Here is a 21,083-nt window from a genome sequence, read left to right as displayed (position 1 = left end):
TCTACAATGCTAGGGAAAGTTCTCTATCTGTCAAACAAGAGAACCCCAACAGTGTCTTCTTCCCCATCTCCAGTTTACTCTTGGAGAAGCCCGGCATGCTCGCCACCTGGTGGTCATCAGGTGTAATCAGCACCATTTGCCCAGAGACTCATTTGCTTTGCAGTCTCCGGACAGATCTCACAAAGTAACTACTTTTGGGGAGGTAATGTACTGAGGTGGGCATAGCAAGGTTGCAGAATCCGATGGACCGTGGTTTAACTGTTTCCACCACAACTTCTTATGGTGAAGCTATGAAGACATTGTCAATATCACCGTGTTCTGGGAGGGTTAAAGTAAGACCTCTTGGAGAAGGAAAAAGAGTTAAGAGATCGTTCTTTGGAGTGGCTGGTGCCAGCTTGCAATGGATGGTTGTTAAGCTTTCAGGAATTCTGTGAACTGGCTTTAGATACAACCATTATTAAAAATACATTACATAGGCTGGGTGCAGTGGCTCACGGGGTCAGGAGATCGAAACCATCCTGGCTAACACGGTGAAACCCCATCTCTAATAAAAAAAAAAAAAACACAAAAAAATTAGCCGGGCGAGGTGGCGGGCGCCTGTAGTCCCAGCCACTCCGGAGGCTGAGGCAGGAGAATGGCTTGAACAGGGGAGGCGGAGCTTGCAGTGAGCCGAGATCGCGCCACTGCACTCCAGCCCGGGCTACAGAGCGAGACTCCGTTTAAACAAACAAACAAACAAACAAAAAGCTACATAAACGTACACTTAAGTTACAGTAGCCCCCCCACCCCCACCCCCACCCCCACCCCCACCCCCCCGCGTATCCTAAGGCAAAATGTTCCAAGACTCATGATGGATGTCTGAAACTGAGGATAGTAATAAACCCTATATATCCTATGCTTTTCCTAAATATACAGACCTATGTATGATAAAGGTGATACGTGACAGCAAAACAAGCACACTTTTTTTTCCTTCTTCCCAATTTCACGGATAGAAGATTCATTTTTATTTTAGATCCCAGTAACCTCAGCATACGATATTTTTTCTTTCCTTTTCAAGTTGAGAACTTCCACCTTTTCACTTAAAGGAATCGCTTTACATCTTCTCTTTGGCAAATCAGAACTGTCAGCATCACTACTCTTGCACTTTGGAACCATTATTAGGTAGAGTAAGGGTGACTTGAACCCAAGCACTGCGATTTGGCGGATCTGATGGGCAGGACGGCTGCAGAGCAACTCACAGGTGGATAATGGACACAGTGCAACGGAAACACTGGACAAAGAAGTGATTCCAGTGGGACCGCTCAGGATTTCATCGTGCCGCTCAGAGATAGCATGCAAATTAACTTTTATGAATTATGTATTTCTGGAATTTTCCACTTGATATTTTCAGACCTCAGTTGACCATGGGTAACTGAAACTGTGGAAAGTGAAACTGAGGATAAGGAGGACTTCTGTATTTGTTTTTCACTTAGCTACTGTTCAATTTGTGGTAAATATATGCAATAACCCCCGCCCTTTTTTTGAGACCAAGTCTGGCTCTGTTGCCCATGCTGGAGTGCAGTGGTGTGGTCTTAGCTCACTGCAACCTCTGTTTCTTGATTCCTGCCTCAGTCTCCCAAGTAGCTGGGATTACAGGTGTGCACCACCATGCCCGGCTAAGTTTTTTTGTATTATTATTATTTTTTTTCAGTAGAGATGGGGTTTTACCATGTTGCCCAGGTTCCTGAGTCGTCTCAAACTCCTGGGCTCAAATGATCCACTGGCCTCAGCTTCCAAAAGTGCTGAGGTTACAGGCATGAGCCACCACCCCCGCCTGTAATACCCTTTAACTATGAAATACAATCATGCAAATCAACACTTTCAGAAGTAGAACATAAGTATAATGTTCTGTAATTAGAGATGCAGACTTGGGATGAAATTGGACAAACTTGGTCTCAATCAAAAATTTTATTGTGTCTAAGAGCTTTATGATTTATGGAAGCAAACCATTAGGATATGGTGTCCTGATGATTATTTATGGGAGAGTCCAAAGAAGCAACTTACACTCCAAGTGGCTAAAAATGTGTATTTGGCAAGGCCAGTTTGAGAAACCTCTCCAACTCTGCTGAAACTTTCAGGAATTAATCGCAGCAGTACATTGCCGAAACCATTGTTTAGATTGCAACGGGAAGGAATTAAGTTAGGCAAAGCCAAGGATGTGAGAGAAACCTGCCTGCTCTAACAGCTCCTCAAAGAAGGTCAGAAAGTGCATTTTCTGAGGGACGTGTACTTCAACTGCTTCATGCTGGGGTTAGTGAGAGACGTGGGATAGAAACATTTTTCCAAAACAAGCCTGGGAGATCTTTTCCCCTGATATCGGTGTCTCAGGGAATGGAGGAAGGGAGAGGAGGGGATGATGTGGGCAGTGGGGTGGCTGGATTTGTATGTATGAATCATATCCTTAAATTCACAAAATGCTAGACCACTGAGTTCTGCTGTGTTTCTACGGATGGGAATATTAAGGCCCAGCAAAGGAATATGATATGCCTAAACTCAGAAAGGGACAAATGGGGCCAGAAGTCACCCAGGCTTCTTGACTTGCCTCTCTACAGGCCCTCACCTAATAGGAATGTGTGACTGAGGCCACAGGCTCATCTCCAGGTGCTTCTAGGACACCATACTAAGAGGTAATGCTTATCCAATGAACTATTAAAATGGGCTAAATTGCAGATTTAATTTGACAAATATTTGCTATGCATCTGATACAGGAAATAGAAAGAAATTATTTAGGCAGATAGTGAGGGCAAAAGAGTTCCCAGCAGAACTTCCTTTCTAAAAAAAACAGCCCAAGAAATCATTTCTTTTCCAACAAAGAGCAGCCTGAAAGATCGAGCTGCAAACATAGATAAGGAAGTTGGAAGCTTGCAGGGGGTGTGGTGGGGGAGGCCTGCAGCTATACCAATAAAAAGGGGCTGCCTTGGGGCCAGGCATGTCTGCCATGGAATCTTCGTCTTCCCTTTTTCGTCAGCACATGTGTAGTAAGAAAGAAATGCACAGCATGGAAAAGCTCAGGCTGAGAACCCATCTGCATAATAAGATTGAGGCAGGAGAATGGCGGGAACCCGGGAGGCGGAGCTTGCAGTGAGCTGAGATCATGCCACTGCACTCCAGCCTGGGCGACAGAGCGAGACTCTGTCTCAAAAAAAAAAAAAAAAGATTGAGGTGGGGGCTGCCAGAGATTCGCACCCTATGAAGATGGCAAACCTGGTCCTAACTGGTTTTTCATGCCCTGTGTAGCTCAGACACTGCCTTCCCAGTAGCTCATCTATAAAACCCCCTATTTCACTGTGGATCAGCAACCCATTTGTCTGAGGCTCCTCTCTATAGCAGAGAGCTATTCTCTTTCTTTCGCCTATACAATTTCTGCTCTTAACCTCACTCTGTGTGTCTGCATCTTTGATCTCTGTGGCCAGGAGACACCATAAGACAACAAACCTCAGGTGTCAGCCCAGACAAGGAGGCCACTTCGCATCCACCACGTGCCCCATCTGGTGCTATCTGTTTGCTGTCAGGAAAACAGTGTTTCATAAACCATGGTCTCTGTGATTGAGACACATAGCCTATTTGTATACATTCATCTAAATGATTTATTATATATGCTAAGGAAAAAACTCCATAGAGCATGAGATGGTTTTGGCCTTCAGAGAGAGAATCTGGAAAACTTTCCAGCACCAGGAGAAGGCAGAGGGGAAAGGAGGGAGGAAAAATCTGGGGTGTTGCTAGCACAGTTCAACATGCCTTTGCTCAATGTCTACCATGTGTCAAGAACTGTGCTATAGGTTTGTGTTGGTTTTCACCTTTAAGGACGTCAAATACTGTAGGATGTAGGTGCTATTTTCTCCATTTTATACATGTGGAAACCTAAATTTAGAGAGGTGAAGTTACTTGCTGTAGGTCTCATATTTGGGAAGCAGTAAAGCTGGGATTTGAACCCAGGGCTACTTGTCATCAAGTCCAGCATTCCATTCATACAACCACCTTCTGGCTGCTTTTTTTTTTTTTTTTTTCGAGACAGGGTCTTACTTTGTCACCCAGGCTAAAGTGCAGCGGTGTGATCTCAGCTCACTGCAACCTCTACCTCCCAGGCTTAAGCTATCCTCCCACCTCAGCCTCCCGAGTACCTGGGACTGCAGGTATGTGCCACCACGTCCAGCTAATTTTTTTATTTTTTGTAGTGATGGGGGTTTCGCTTTGTTGCCCAGGCTGGTCTTGAACTCCTGAGCTCAGGTGATCCACCCACCTTAGCCAGGCATGGTAGCTCACACTGGGATGACAGTCATGAACCATTGCACAGGGCCTTAGCTGCTTCTGAATATCACAAATCATTTCCCCCAGGACACTATCTCACAGCTCAGTCAAATGTCCTAGGAAGCCTCCCTGGGAGACACAATTCTTCCTCCAAGGCAGAATTAAGTGTGCGCTTTTTTGAGTTCCCACAATACTTAGACTCAGCAGATTGCAGGCTCCTCCATGTCTAAGGTGTCATGTGACTCAGTGCCAGCTGAGTGCCCAGGCACGAGGTCATTTTAAACCAAGTGGCCTAGGATCGCAGCAGCAATCGGGCAGTGTTGTAAGTGTCAGTAAATAAGATGTGCTCCCTCCCTTTCGGGAACTCATTGTCTGGCTGGTGAAACAGACATAGAAACAGAATGCTTCTTATGGGGCTTATGGTTCATGGAACAACTAAATAGCCAGCCCTAGTGTTGAGCACATAAGAGGTTTTAAATATTATTATTTGAATTATGATGAAATAAGGTATATTCCCCCTCTAGGTGAAACTGCCTTTGCAAAGATCAGTGAGAGAATTATAATTTTTTTTTTTTTTAAGACTGAGTCTTACTCTGTCACCCAGGCTGGAGTGCAGTGGCGTGATGTCAGCTCACTGCAACCTCCGCCTCCCAGGTTCAAGCAATTCTCCTGCCTCAACCTCCCGAGTAGCTGGGATTACAGGCCCATCAGCACGCCGGGCTAATTTTTTGTACTTTTTAATTTTTTAGTACAGACGGGGCCGTGTTAGCCTGGATGGTCTCGATCTCCTGACCTCGTGATCCGCCCGCCTCAGCCTCCCAAAGTGCTGGGATTAGAGGCGTGAGCCACTGCGTCCGGGCGAGTATTATATTAATAGTAAGCTAAGTTAACTCACGCCCCATCTTGTCTTTCCCTTAATTACTCCTGGGCTACTGGGCAAAGCTAACTTTGGAAGACATTCAGGTTATAGTTTAAATAATAATAGGCCTTGCCCCAAAGTCCACCACTTTTGTAAAGCTAATGGGACGCCATCAGGCTTGGGGGATGAGAATAGCCTGAGTCCAGCTAAGGCGCAGACATAAACGATTGTCAGCCATTATTCCCGAGGTTATAAGACATGCAATTTCCCCAGTTATTCCTGAAAATAACACCACTATTGTAGATTGACCTTTGGAGATGTCTTTCCCGGTTTTTTGCATGCATGTCTGACATCCATGGTTCCACCTAAACTCAGTGGCTCCACCTTACCGCCAACCCCTTTCCTGTGGCCCCACCCAGAAGCAATTCACCTGCTGGAAGACAGCTTCAAACCCCTATGATTTCATCTCCACCCCAACCAATCAGCAGCAAGCACCTGTTACCTGCCCTCCCATCCCTTCCCCCAAACTGCCTTTGAAAACCCCTAACCTGGGAGCTTTGAATGAGATGATTTGAGTATGAACATCTCCCACGTGGTGTGGCCAGCCTCGTGTCTATTAAACTCTTTCTCTACGGCAGTGCCCTGGTCTCTCTTTATTCAGTAGGCAGGAAGAACCCTTCGGGTGGTTACAAGTGTGCCCATTTTCATCCTGCATTATAATATTCTCTATCCTTTCCATACAAGCAGCTTTTACTATAGCAATTTCATGTTTATTATTAATGGCTTTTTCTTCACATTGTGATGTAGGATGTGGCATTAGAAAAACTAAGTAGAGAAGAGAGAGGGCAAGCTTATCACTGTCCATCTCTTCCCCAGGGACTGGCAGGAAGAGGAGGAGAGAGCATGCAGGGCGGAAGCATTTACGTTCACAAGCTGTCTGTAGATGTGGCTTTCATAGATTGAGGAATATCTGCCCCAAACAATAGATCATTTATAACCCCCGAGAAACTACTCAGAATAGGCAATGTACTGTGAACCTAGAAATGAAACTAATATATGAGCCAATCTAGGCTTTTCTAAAATGTGTTCTAAGGAGCATGGGCCAAACAATGTGATCTAAGAAAAAACAGGTTCCATGGACACTTCAGTTACAATGCTCCATGCCATATCCCCGTCTTGGAGATCCACAATGCTCTAAAAACTTGGGCAGTAAAGAGATCTGTTTATTTTTGTTTAACTCAGTGTTTCTCAAGATTAGTGCATCCAGAGTTTCCGTTTTATTTATTTTATTTTATTTTTTTCTGATACGGAGTCTTGCTCTGTTGCCCAGACTGGAGTGCAGTGGCACAATCTCGGCTCACTGCAACCTCTGCCTCCCAGGCTCAGGCAATTGTCCTGCCTCAGCCTCCCGAGTAGCTGGGACTACATGTGCACATCATCACGCCCAGCTGATTTTTTTGTATTTTTAGTAGAGATGGGGTGTCACCATGTTGGCCAGGCTGGTCTCAAACTCCTAACCTCAGGTGATCCACCTGCCTCAGCCTCCCGAAATGCTGGGATTACAGGTGTGAGCCACCGTGCTTGGCCTTCCATTTTATTTAATATGATTCTCTACGTCTCACCCAATTAATTTCAGATAACTGTACTTTGAACTACTTAGAGCTTCATTCATTTCATCTTAGAGCAAGGACCAATGGGAGGATGTTGTAGGAAGACAGTGTTCCTCATATTTTGCTGAAAGTAAAGAGTGGGGGCTTCTTAAAGGTAGGGTGTGCTTCCTGGGAAGGGGGTGAGGCTCTTGACCAACTCAGTTATCTGTGAGGGATGCTATGCCTCAGTTACAAGGAGGGGCTGGATAGTGGAGATGCTGCTATTTTGAAACTTTTGATTAAATATACCAAATAACCCTTCCATTCTGCTGGCTTGCACATAAGACAGGCAGGTACAGAGGCCGCTTGTCCCAGTTTACCCCAGATGTCTCTGGTTTTAATTTGGAAAGTCCTACTTCTGAAGAACCCCTCCATCCAGAGCAAACTGGGATGGTTGATTCCAGTGAACACCCCAACATTACAAGGAAAATAAAAAATACTTTTCATTATGCATGTACTTCAAGCCGTTTGAAATGGTTTCATGGGGAAGGCCATATTTTGCCTATGTAAAAGGCAGTTCTTGTACATTGCAATTCTATTGGGGAATTATTATTTGGGAGATATAAATTTTCTGGAGCTTCCTTTATTAAATACCTTGTTCTTCAGTCTCCTGTTTCTGTCTACTTTATATTTCTCTATCAGAAAATAAATTTGTTACATCAAGCAGTTACAGATTCCTTTTCTTTTCTCTGAGCTGTATTATTTTTCTTGTGTGGTGGTGAGACACACTACTGTTCTGTAGTTCAATTAATGAGTGATTTCATGAAGTTAATAATGTTAACTTTGAGTGAGCCTTATATCAATGTCTCTGTTGCTTTTGAGCCATGTGTTGTGGCTGAAATACATTTACATGTAAAATGCTAGGGGAATAATGTTACAATTATTTCTGATGAATTCTGCAACTTCAGGCGTGTTATTTCTGCAAAGGATAGAAAATACCAAATTTCGTCGTTATTGCAATATTGTGTGTTGCCAAGTTTTGCCACTAGGGAGCAGTATCATCTATCAACTCACTCTGGCACTGCGCTTTGTATAGTCTCGACGAATGGGATGTTCCTTACCAAATGAGAGGGAGAGTTTGCAGAAAGCATTTTATACACTAGCAAATACAGAAAACCCTGGCAACATTACCATAGTGGAATAAACCTTGGCTCTGGTCTTGTGACTACTTGCTGATGGCCTTGAGCAAGGCACTTCCCTTGCTAAGCTTCCTTATGTAAAATGAGGGAATTGACCCAGATTAAACTCATTTCTGATTCTAATTTCTTCAGCATCTAAACTTGTCTAAAAGCAAACTAGTTAGTATAAAGGTCTTTTGATGGCATTTTGTGGAATTCTACTTTGCTTCTTTTCAATCAGCTTATGTTTCTGGACATACAGGTTCACTAGCCTATGCATAATTCTCTCTTTTATTTTCCTTCTTTTCTTGGAGGCATATTGTATTTCTTTATAAATTCATTCTTGTATATGTATGCTTGTCACCTCAAAGGAAATTGGCTTAGAGTTTGTGCTTGGTTCACATCTACAGCAAAGAGAAAGTGCAATCTAGCTTCTTTTATTCTCAGCTTTGGTTTCTCTAGAAAAATAAGCCACACTGTATTTGAAAATTATAGCTATCCCTATCTGAAAATAAGATGATTTCTTCTAGATCTATGGTTAATACTAGTGGTTTGTCACACACAACTTGTATTCTAAATACTTTGCCTCCAAATAAACTTTTACCTATTTTTAGGAATGAAAAACAAAAAGTCAAGCTTTAGGGAAGATAAGTTCTTGAAATCTGACAGTTTACAGATAATGTCAGAATATGATTGCAAGAAAAATGACATAAAATGTACATTAACATAAATCTATAACTGCTCAACTTGATGAAAAATATCACCATAAAATTCTTCCATTACTGAATCAACTGATATGTTTTTTTATGACATTTTTGTGAGAGTGAATAAATTATCTGAGAATGTGTTTGCATCAAAAATACAGAATTTTGTAATAAACACATAAATCATCCAAGCATTTTTCAGCAAGATGCCTGATCTGAAAATGGGGGGCATTCATATTAATTTCCCCCCTTCCAGCCTCATTCTAGATATGGTACCTTAGAGCTCTGGATGGTAATGGGGAACCATCAGTGATGCAAATGTAGGCAAGGATGCTGTACATAAAATAACTCTTCTTGAAGAAGTCTTCTATACAACCTGCCCCACCTGCAAAAGCCTCCACCTCTCTGAGCCTTGCTTTCACTGAAGTCCTCTTTGCAGTTGTGGCCTCAGTTTACAGTGGAGTCTGCTTTACACAACGCTCATATTTTTGTAGTCATGGGACCCAACATTCGCTATAAAACAGAGCACTAACTCAATCCTGAAAGATGTGTTTTCCTTGCTCTCTCTGAGGAACTGGTTTGTTTCTTGTAATGGGAAATTCGTATCACATAAGGAAGCTTGATTCCCTTTTTGCTTAGACTATCACGTAGCTCAGAGGCAAATTAACTGTTTAATTATAATAGAATTTAGTGATGTGTGCCTGAGGATCTTATATTTTATCTTTATTTTAATTATGTCATCTATATAGATTTTCTTCTATTTTATTGTTCAAGCTTTTATTAACTAATATCTTTGTGAACTGAGGCAAAGGGTAAACATACAGATAGAGAGGTAAACAGACATATTGATATGTGGAATAATGGTCGAAGAAATTTCTGCAGTCAAAGAAGTGAGGGTGGATGCCCACAGTGAACTGTAAATAAGACGGCAAGTATGAAGTTCATTTCTCATCTGATTTCTCTCCAGGACTCATTTCTTCATGAATGGCTACAAAGCATATTATTATGACTGAGGTCATTTTTGCAACAGTTGATTGTGGTCTTGTCTGTGATCCCTCTATGCTTCCCATCCCTTTCTCTGTTAAGAGGAGTGAAAATACTTTATATAGTTCAGCAGGTGTTGTTCTTTAATGTGCTGGTTAAAGAAAAGGAGAAGGGGCGGGGCGCAGTGGCTCACGCCTGTAATCTCAACATTTTGGGAGGCCGAGGCGGGCGGATCACGAGGTCAGGAGATCGAGACCATCCTGGCTAACACGGTGAAACCCCATCTCTACTAAAAATACAAAAAAAAAAAAAAAAATTAGCCAGGGGAGGTGGCGGGCGTCTGTAGTCCCAGCTACTGGGGAGGCTGAGAAAGGAGAATGGCGTGAACCCGGGAGGCGGAGCTTGCAGTGAGCCGAGATCTCTGCGCCACTGCGTTCCAGCCTGGGGGACAGAGCCAGACTCTGTCTCAAAAAAAAAAAAAAAAAAAAAAAGGGGGAGAAGGGCCGGGTGTAGTGGCTCACGCCTGTTAATCCCAGCATTTTGGGAGGCCTAGGTGGGTGGACCACGAGGTCAGGAGTTTGAGACCAGCCTGACCAACATGGTGAAAGCTAAAAATACAAAAATTAGCGGGGCGTGGTGGTGCGCATCTGTAATCCCAGCTACTCAGGAAGCTGGGTCAGGAGAATCGCTTGAGCCAGGGAGGCGGAGGTTGCAGTGAGCCAAGATCAGGCCACTGCACTCCAGCCTGGGTAACAGAGCGAGACTCCGTCTCAAAAAAAAAGAAAAAAAGAAAAGAAAAATTAATAAATTAAATAAATAAATAGTAAATAAATAAGTAAATAAATGGAGAACTCAGATTAGGGGTCTTACTTCAGGTCACACAGCCTGAGAGTGTGCCTTAGGTTTTGGCTACTCTCGTCCCCTTTACACTGCCCCGGCACTTCCTGCTATGAGTGTCTTCCATTTGCCCTCCAGAACCTCCCTCCACCTTCACCTTCCTCTACACTGCTCTCTGCCTGGTGACACTGACCAGTAGGGACACACAGGTCCCTGTCCTCTCGTTTCTAGTTAGGTTTAGCCATTGGGAAGCCCCAGCAGTAAGTCACAGAGAGGTTGGAGGGAGAGGTGGGGCATTTACTCCCTTGGCCCCTCCCCAAGAAGTCTGCCTGGGCTGGTGGTGTCCCAGGACCAGTGGTCACTGCTCCCCTCCAGGCGGTGTGCTCCTTGTAGTTTTCAGTCACTGTCCCCTCATCCCTCTTCACCTAGGGGTGGGGCCAACCCTGCTGCTGTCAGCCATGGTTCTTTATTCTTCCCCCTATCCCACACTCACCTGGTAAGTAGTTGCTTTGCCATACATTTCCTTCAATTATCCTAATTTGAGTGTGCTGTCTATTGCCTGTTGGGACCCTAACTGGTACACTTTCCCATGAAATAAAAGATGGCGCTGGTAATACATTATAGACAATAGCATTAGACACACGAAAGGTGAATTTGATATGTTTCAGTTAATGGGCAAAGTGAATCTTGGCATTGTCATCTTTTCCAATCAAGCATCATAAAAGGAGATAGGGGCATGGGGGAAAATGATGAGAGAAGCTAAAATGGATACAATACCATTAAATGTCTGGCTTATCTTCCATTTATGCTTCTAGCACTACTGAAATTGATTATTTGCTTTCAGGCTCGTACCTGTATTTTCGTCTTCAAATTGAATTGTTTTGCCTCAAGCCTTAAAATCTGTTTTCATATTAATTAATCAATGTTTTAAAATTAGATTTCTATCTTGTGACTTTTCTGAGGGTATGCTTGGAGAGATAACATGATTATATATTTAATGCAGTCCATATGTTTCAAAACAATTCATTTCCAAAATTGCACAACAAAGAATGTGAATTTTTACAATCAATTTCTTCATCAAGAAGGTAAGGCAATAAAAAGACATAAAGTGTGTGAGACTGTGTCTAAAATTAGTAGTTATTTCCTGAAGTGTTATTCAATAGATCGTCTTGTGTAAGGTCACCCATGACCACAAACAGCAATGCAAGGTGATCTTAGAAGCAAAATACATATTTCCATACTTACATTTTACACTTTGAGTGACATGACCTTACCTTTAATGTTTTGGCTTCTGATGTCCTTGGAAATGGGCTTGTCCACCTGTACAAGACAATGTGGCACCATTATCTCTTCAGTTGTGACTATGACCCCATCTGATGTCTTGACACTGTCTGTGGTTAGGTTCCCAAGGATAAAGCCATAAGTCCCCGGGCTCTCTGGTTTTCAATGTATGGTTAACTGTCAGCAAACACGTATAAATACATGCACCTCTGCCAATGAAGGGTGCGGTGGCCTGAGTAGTGTTTGGTATAACGACACGCGGGGTTGAGAACCAATCCTGTCTCTATTGCTGGCTTTGGAAAAGACATTGAGTATATTATGAACTTCAGATTTTTCATCTTTATCATAGGAAAAATGCTCATCATTCATGTCCCTGAGTTAACATGATGATCCATCTATGGGATCAGGTACATGAAAGCAATGAGGCAGGCAGGTCAGGGTATGGCCTCGTGGGAAGGCCTGGGTTGGGATTCCACCTCCAGCTCCTGCTCACTCTGAGAACACGGCAAATTACTGAGCTTCAGTTTCCTGAGGTTCAGTTTCCTCATCTGTGAAATGGAGGTAACAAAGGTACTGATACCTTTTTGAGGATGGGAGGATAACACAGAACACAGCATGCACTGTGCCAAGAACACAGGTGTCGCTAACCACACTGAATACATGTATCACTATTAATATTATTAAAGACATTAGTGAACTATTAAGGGGTACCCAACTGGAAGACATAAGGGTGAACAAGATGAAGATCATAAAGGGTTCCCTATGTCTTTGAAAACCTTTAAGCCTAGGTTAATATTAATATTAGGGTTTTAGTATTAGTCTTTATTGGCACCAGGTTGAGTTGGGCAAGGTGGGTCAGGGGTTCGTTGAATCCCCCGTTACCTCTTATCCTCTGTGGAACACTGAACCACAGTATTTATGCCTGGAAAGGGCACGGCCCTACTTCTTTTGGTTATATCTAGTTAGGGGTTGAGTGTTGGTTGGATTTTTTTTTTCTTTATCGTGGCTATTGTTTTCTTCATTGCATCATCAGCTTCCAATTTCTCCAGGGTTACATTGTGGGGACTGGGGTGCTGGATTTTTGTTTTCAATATTCTTGTGCACCTGGATCTTTTAGTCTTCCCTGTGTGCCTGCCCCACAGATGGAGTTTCTCTCAATGCTCATGCCCCACCCTGCATTGCTAGCCTGGTCATGGAGGCAGGAGAGGTTCCCGTTGTCTCCACCTTAGGTGGGATTTGCTGCCTTAGGTGGGACTGCTCCAAGCAGTCCCAAGAAGCAGTATTAGTACAGGATTCCCTGGCCCAGGAATATTTCCTATCCCTCCCCTGGGACAATTCCCAATTTCTATCAAATAAATATTTACTAGTACCCACTAATATGTCTGTGGAAATGCTAGATTATGAGGGAACAAAGAGAAATACCAACTTGGATTCACAGGTACATTGTAACAGATTTTTCAGTTTGGGTACTATTGAGAATTGAGATTTGGGGTCGGAAAATTCTTGTGCCTTGTAGGATGCTTAGTAACGTCTCTGTCTTCTACCCACTAGATGTCAGTAGCACTCAGTCGTGACAACCAAAAATGTCACCAGGCTTTGTCAAAAGTCCCTTATTGGGGGGAGGGTGCAAAAACTTTCCACGGAGAACCACTGATCATAATGCAACATGTACCAGGTGTGGAAGACTGCATCATATGGCTTCCTTCGTAAGACTCCTCCAAAGGCACTGGCTACGTTCAGAGATGCAGGTCTGCGTGTGTTGCACCCTGTGCTCACCTCTATCTGACCACTTCCTAGAACATGGAAACTGCCCATCTAGGTCACTGCCTCCTTCCTTAGACTGTGGGCACTGGCTCACCATCCTACCCCCATTGCTAAGCACAGTGCTAGGTACACAGCACCTGCTCAATAAGTAGAAGGATGGGTAGTGGTTTAGGGCAAGACAGTTGTAACCCACCGAAGCAGTCTTGACAAGATCTTGCCTTTGTAAAAATTATTGAAGATCCATTTCTTTTTTTCTTTCTATTTTTTTTTCTTTGAGACAGGGTCTCACTCTGTCGCTCAGGCTGGAGTTCACTCTGTCACCCAGGCTGGAGTGCAGTGACACGATTTCAGCTCACCACAGCCTTGACCTCCGGGGCTCGAGCAATCCTCCCACTTTAGCCTCCCAAGTAGCTGGCACTACAGGCTTGCATCACCATGCCCAGCTAATTTTTGTACTTTTTGTAGAGATGGGATTTCACCATGTTATCCAGGCTGGTCTTAAACTCCTGGGCTCAAGCAATCCACCTGCCTCCGCCTCCCAAAATGTGGTGACTACAAGTGTGAGCCATCACACCTGGCTGAAGATCCATTTCACAGATAATCTCAACATAAATGTGCAGAACTAGTAAGAATCAACCCCTAGGAATGAGATTGTCACAAAAAAAGATAATCTGATTGCCATAAATATTTGATGTTTACAACACTGATTACAAAAGTTAAACTCCTCTCCCCCTCTTTTTTTTTTTTTTTTTTCTGAGACAAGTTCTTGTTCTGTCACCCAGGCTAGAGTGAAGTGGCACGATCATGGCTCACTGCAGCCTCGATCTCCCAGGCTCAGGTGATCCTCCCATCTCAGCCCCCAGAGTAGCTGGGACTACAGGCGTGTGCCACCATGCCCAGCTATTTTTTATTTTTCATTTTTTTTAGAGATGAGATGTTTCTCTGTTACTCAGGCTGCTATTGAGCTCTGGGTTCAAGGAATTCACCCACCTCGGCTTCCCAAAATGTTGGGATTACGGGCATCAACTACTGCACTTGGCTAAAACTCCCTGTTTATCTGAACTGAGGCCAAACACTGGTTGAATTTATGAGACAATTCCCCTCTGAAATTTTGCTCACCTTGCCCTATCCTTTTTTCTCACACGATGTCATTTGAATTAATGTGCTGAGATTGTAGTTCCACCTGCAAAGTGATCTAGCCAAAGGAAGAAACTTGTTTTTAACAGGAAGCTACAAAGATGATTTGAAGGAATAGAAAGTGTAAGAATAAAGGCTTACATCCTGGCATAGTTGTTTTTAAAAAAATCAAATGAGAATTATTCTTTGTAAAAAAAAAAAATTATATTCATGAAGCCTTACCTATATAAAAAGAGACTGTCAGTCATTTACAGGGAAAGTTCAGCTCAACTTTTTAGTTTAACGTTCTCTACTTTATAACCAGACCAGAACTATGTCTTCAGCCACTGGTCCAATCTTTCTGGAATTCTCGTTCCTTGGCCACGCTTTCTGCTCTGGTGATAAGTGTCCTGAAATGCTGTCCTCCCTCTCAGACAGCCCCTGGGGGACTGCCCTAGATGCAGATCTTGATGATAGCAGCAAATAATAGCAGGAAAATAGAAGAATTTTGAAGGCCAGACTGAGAAAGTCTTCTCTGTGAACAGAAGTTGAACTGGGGAAAGACTGGGTCTCTTTTCCTACTAAACAGGTATTTATTTTTAAAGCTTGAGTTCAAATGATTGAAAGTATGTTATTTTTCATTCATTTAACCAGTATCTATTGAGAACCTCTTACAAAGGCACCATGCTAGGTGTGGGGGCTAAAATAGCACCTGACCTCATAGAGATGTCCTCTATGGACAGATTTGCTTTATGCTTCAGGCTGGAAGCGCAAAGATGCATTTCTTGGGTCTTATTGAAGATCCATTTCTTTTCTTTTTTTTGTTTCTTTCTCTTTTTCTTTTTCTTTTTTCTTTTTTTTGAGACAGGGTCTCACTCTGTTGCCCAGGCTGAAGTTCAGTGGTGCTATCTCAGCTCACTGCAGCCTTGACCTCCCAGGCTCAAATGATCCTCCCACCTCGGTCTATGTGCTGGAAGCACATGGAAATACTGTGTTTTCTATGTATTACTACAACAGTGATGGGACTTTATAGGTAAGACCATGAAGGCTCAGAGAGGGTGAGTAACAGGCCCAAAGGCACAGAGCTTATAAAATTGGAGCCGTTAAAATGGGAGTGATATTCATCTTTCAAGTTTTTTTTTTTGTTTTTGATTTTGAGATGGAGTCTCGCACAGTCGCCAGACTGGAGTGCAGTGGCATGATCTCAGTTCACTGCAACCTCTGCCTCCCAGGTTCAAGTGATTCTCTTGCCTCAGCCTCCAGAGTAGCAGGGATTACAGGCGTCCGCCACCACACCTGGCTAATTTTTGTATTTTTAGTAGAAATGGGATTTCACCATGTTGGTCAGGCTGGTCTCGAACTCCTGACCTTGTGATCCTCCCACGTTGGCCTCCCAAAACGCTAGGATTATAGGAGTGAGCCACCACCCCACCACAAGATTGTTTTAAGAATTAAATTTCATTTGATTCTCTTAATCCAATCTCTACTGAGGATTTCTTTCCTTGATCTTCCTTGTCCTGCATTATCATGATTTTTAGAAGCACAGTTCCTTATCTACTGTCTATCTGTTGTGTATTTATTTATCACTGGTCTCCTACCACTAGCATGTATGTTTCACGAGCACAGGGAACTGGCCATTCAGGGATATGTCTTTAGAGTCTATAATTGTGTCTGATCCTAGCAGGCACCGATGACAGTTCTTGAATGAATTTGTTGAGTGAATGATTGAAGTGTTTAGCTTCAACCATTGCTGTGCCTGTGGAAAAAGGAAGTGTTTGATTTTTCATCACTCATCTTGCTCCTTCAGTCTCTATCACATATCTTCTGTGTAAATGGTCGGTGTTGCTTGGTAAAATTTGTAATTTCATTTTTCTGTCCAAATGAACAGAAGCCCTCAAGTTAAACAGACAATGTGAATATGTAATATGTGAGGAATATTCAAAAGCACGTTAATACTCATTAATAACTGTGGTGCAAACTAAAAAAGAAGAGTGAAATCCCTGTTTAAAAAATACTACTGAAAAAGCAATAGCCAGTTTTGGTGATATTTCTAAGGCGTGGACCTTCCCAAACAGAGTTTCTGGGAGGGTGAATGGAAACAATTTCTTAGAAAGGAAATTTTACAATACATAGGAAAAGCCTTTAAAATGTCTTCACTCAATGGTTTAGTAAAATAATTGAAAATCCCGTAACGGGTTATGCTTTATCTATAAAAATTATGCCTGTGAATGCTTGTTTATCACATGGGAAATTGTTTTATACCAGAACTTAATGTGAGAAGAAAAATAAAGTAGGTATATACCGAACAACGAGACTTCCCTTGTATGACAGATATGTGCATAGAAAATACTGACAATGGCCGGGTGTGGTGGCTCACGCCCATAATCCCAGCACTTTGGGAGGCCAAGGCGGGTACATCACGAGGTCAGGATTTCGAGACCAGCCTGACCAACATGGTGAAATCCCATCTCTAACAAAAATACAAAAATTAGCCTGGCGTGGTGACGTGCACCTGTAATCCCAGCTACTCAGGAGGCTGAAGCAGGAGAATCGCTTGAACCTGGGAGGCAGAAGTTGCAGTGAGCTGAGATTGAGCCACTGCACTCCAGCCTGGGTGACATAGTGAAACTCTGTCTCAAAAAAACAAACAAACAAAAAAAAAAAACTGATAAGGAAGTGTACCAACATGTTATGACTCATAATTGCAATCCCAGGGAGTGATCATTTATATTTTATGCCTTTCTGGATTAAGAACATTAAGTGTTAGCAAATGTTTTATTAAAAATAAAATTCTATGTATGCATTTAGGGCATTTGCATTTACTACTTTTTTTCTTTTCTTTCTTTCTTTTTTTTTTGAGACAGAGTCTCACTCTGGCACCCAAGCTGGAGTGCAGTGGTGCAAAATTATCTTTTGTAGCTTCCAAACAGCATTTTGAAATAAGCATTGTAGGATTTTCTGTTTTTTCCTGTCTGGCAGATAAAGTTATAAGGAGACTTAGAGAGGTTTCATGACTTACTTATTACCTCCTCACTCATGACTGACTTATTACCTCAACCACATTGGGCTGAGACTCTGGGCAAAATCGTACATTATGATCAGAAAGATTTGAGTTCATGTTCTTTCTCTGGAGAGTGCGATGAGTGTTAGCTGAGATGCATGTGAAAGTCCTTAGCCTGCTCTCTGGCTCACAATCTTCAACACATTCTAATTCTACTCCTTTCTAGAGGCAGGGCCATGATGCTATCATAAGAGTCACCTCCCATCCACCTCAATGTGCTTGATCTGCTCTTTCCCTAATGAGATGGCCTGGGGGACAGGAGATGCGGCAGTTTCTGGCTGGTTAGGAAGAGCCCTACACACGTTTGGGTCACAAGGTCCAGCCTTTACTCACTCTTTCCAACCTCGTCTGTGTGTTCCAGGTCTGCTGTCCAGTGGGGATAGAGGTCCTGGTGTCTAATGGAAGGGGAGTGTTCACTGCAACTTTGAAATAGCGTGTATCTGTGCAAACAGAAAAATACGAAAGTCATACCTTACGTGGACTCAGCACACTACAATTTACAAAGTATTTGCACATCTACAAACTCACTGGATCATTACAATGTAAGTACGAGGCAAGCAATTCTGCTTTCATTTAACAGAGTAGGAGATTGATGTATGAAGAGAAGAAATTGCTCTTCTCAGTGCACACAAATAAATGCCAAAGTTTGAACTTGAACGTTCTTCATTTTCTCATTCATCTTAGAAATTCTATAATTCTTGCAAGATTTGGGCTATGCCATGCCCTTTAAAAATCTTACTAGATCCCACCCAGCCACACCCCATGCCAGCTCTCCTTTCTATATTACACACTTAGCATATTCTATCACATTCATCAGTTGAGCTGCCTGTTTCTGCCACGAGACTGCACCTTCCTGAGGTAAGGATCATGCATTGTTTGTCTCTGTGTCCTCCCATCAATCCTAACATGGAAAATGGCACATAGTAGATGCTCAGTGAATGCTTATCGAATTAATGAACAAAAAAAGTCATCATCATTTACAAGATGACTTTCTCCAAATACACTTCTATAGATTCATTTTAGTGATTCAGGCCCTCAGAAATCGTGAATGCTTCCTCTTTCCCCTTACAATAGGGTGCTTTATCTCAAGGAACTTGCTGAAGCTGCCCTTTGTGCTACAGTTAGAGACAGAGGCGGGTGTGAAATTAGGTCCTCTTTATTCTTAACAATTGCAGCTTTGCTGCCATGCCCTGCTGATGCTCTTAGGCTGGCTGGCTGCACAATGAATTAACCAAGTTAAAAAGTCTTTTTTTTTTTTTCATTCTACTCCCCTCTATGCAGACCTCATTTAACATTTCCCATGCTGCCCCATCCCTGCCTATCCACCCTCCGTTATGCTCATCAGTTGTTCCTAGGGCTCACGGAGAACATCATGGTAATAATAGTGAGGATTACAGATCTCTGGCTTGGTACCAGGTCCTCTGGTGAGAACTCAACATGCATCATTCACGTAATCTTCAAAAGAGCTCTCTGGGCAACTTCTATTATTATGAACCCTGTTTTCAGAAAGAGAAAGTCAATTGGAGAGACTTTCTCAAGGTCACACAGCTAGTAAGTCATGCGCGCAGATGTTAACCTAGGGTTATTTAATTCAGAAACCGCACCTTTAAATAGTGTGCAATATGGCGGCATGTACATGCATCTTCTTATTCTAGGCAGACCCCCAAACGTTACCTGCATATTCAGATTCCTTTATAGGCCGGGCTGGTAAAATTTTAGTCGACTGCCATGTGTCTTCCATCCGAAGCTCAGGGTCATCATAGTCATCATCTTTGTGGCTGTTTGCTCCATCCAGGGCTGCAGCAAAGTTTCTTTCCTAAGCAGGTGGTAACATTCCAGTGATTCAAAGGAAGACACAGTGTTGACAAAGACAGGCTACAGTGCTGGCTAGAGAAGTGGGATAGACTTTCTTAGCTGCAAGTAAAATATTTAAGAGTCTGCGTTCTGAGATCTTAAATAGAAGTTTAATTCTTGTGCTAGTGAGAATTCTAAAGATATCTCCCAATATTCCCGTCTCTGATTACTCAATCAGTACTAATCTAGGTGCTGCTGTGAAGGGACAGTGCAGATGTAATGAAGGTCACTAATCAGCTGACCTTAAAATGGGCGGATTATCCTGGATTAACTGGGTGGGCCCAGGGTAATCACATGAACCCTTAGAAGCAGAAAGAGGATCTATTTGCAAATAAGATGATCTTGTATTTAAATAATTCACTAAAAAAATTATTAGGACTAATAAACGATGCCTCAAGGTGTCAGGATACATGATTAATATACCAAGTTCAGTTGTATTTCTATATGCTAGTAATGACAATTTATATTTCTATAAATTAGTAATAACAAATTGAAAATAGAAATTAAGAAAATGGGCTAGGTGCAGTGGCTCATGTTTGTAATCCCAGAGCTTTGGGAGGCTGAGGTAGGAGGATTGCTTGAGGCTAGGAGTTTGAGAACAGCCTGGGCAACAGAGTGAGACCTCGTCTGTACAAAAATGTTTTAAAAAAGAAAACGATGATATTAGCATAGCATCAAGTAGAATAAAATATATGGAAATAAATTTAACAAAAGAAGTGCAAAACTTGTACTCTGGAAACTGCAAAACACTGTTGATAGTAATTTCAGAAGACCTAAGTGAATGGAAAGATGACCAATGATCATGGATTGGAAGACTTAATCTTGTTAAAATAGAAATACTTTGCAAATTAATATACTGATTCATTTTGCAGAAATTGACAAGATAATCCTAAAATTCTTATGAAAATAAGAAGAACCAAGAATAGCCAAAACAATCTTGGGTAAAAAAAAAAAAAGATAAAGTTGGAGGACTAACACTTATTTCAAAAGTTAGTACATAGATGCAGTAATCAAGACAATGTGGCATTGGTAGTAAGATAGACATGCAGATAATTGGAATATGATTGAGAGTCCAGAAATAAACCTTCACACTGAGGGTTAATTGATTTTTAAGAACTGTACTAAGACAATTCAATGGGTAGAAAGAATAGTCTTTCAACAGATAGTCCCGAGACGACTGGATATCCACATGCATCGTAGTGAAGTTGAACCTCTTTTTTATATCATATGCAAAAATTAAATGCAAATGGGCCATGAATATAAATGTAACAGCTAAAACCACAAAACTCTTAAATATTGGAGTAAATCTTCATTTCTTGGCATAGGCAATGGTTTTTTAGATAGAACAAAAAATACAAGCAATAAAAGAAATAGATAAATTGGACTTAATTAAAATGAAAATCTGTGTGCTTCAAAAGACCACAAAAAATAAAAAAGCAACTGTGGAATGAAGAAAATATTTGCAAATCATGTATCTGATAAGCAGCTTAAATCCGGAATATATGAAACTCTTTTTTTTTTTTTTTTTTTTTTTTTTGAGGCAGAGTCTCGCTCTGTGGCCCAGGCTGG

General features: G+C 42.1%; 1 protein-coding gene across 2 annotated transcripts in view; it reads right to left on the bottom strand.

The window, feature by feature from the left end:
* CLNK (cytokine dependent hematopoietic cell linker) overlaps nucleotides 1-21,083 on the bottom strand; it is a 239,013-nt gene that overhangs the window by 56,131 nt on the left and 161,799 nt on the right. For both annotated transcript variants that reach the window (XM_030917832.1, XM_010357596.1), the window contains exons 6-8: nucleotides 19,335-19,476; nucleotides 17,994-18,100; nucleotides 11,713-11,758 (exon numbers count right to left, since the gene is read on the bottom strand). In XM_030917832.1, the coding sequence (XP_030773692.1) occupies nucleotides 11,713-11,758; nucleotides 17,994-18,100; nucleotides 19,335-19,476 (295 nt within the window). The remainder of the gene's footprint in view (nucleotides 1-11,712; nucleotides 11,759-17,993; nucleotides 18,101-19,334; nucleotides 19,477-21,083) is intronic.

The sequence above is a fragment of the Rhinopithecus roxellana genome, chromosome 2 (genome assembly GCF_007565055.1).
Source record: "Rhinopithecus roxellana isolate Shanxi Qingling chromosome 2, ASM756505v1, whole genome shotgun sequence".
In the NCBI taxonomy this organism is placed as follows: domain Eukaryota; kingdom Metazoa; phylum Chordata; class Mammalia; order Primates; family Cercopithecidae; genus Rhinopithecus; species Rhinopithecus roxellana.
This window is presented reverse-complemented; position numbering and strand designations above follow the sequence as displayed.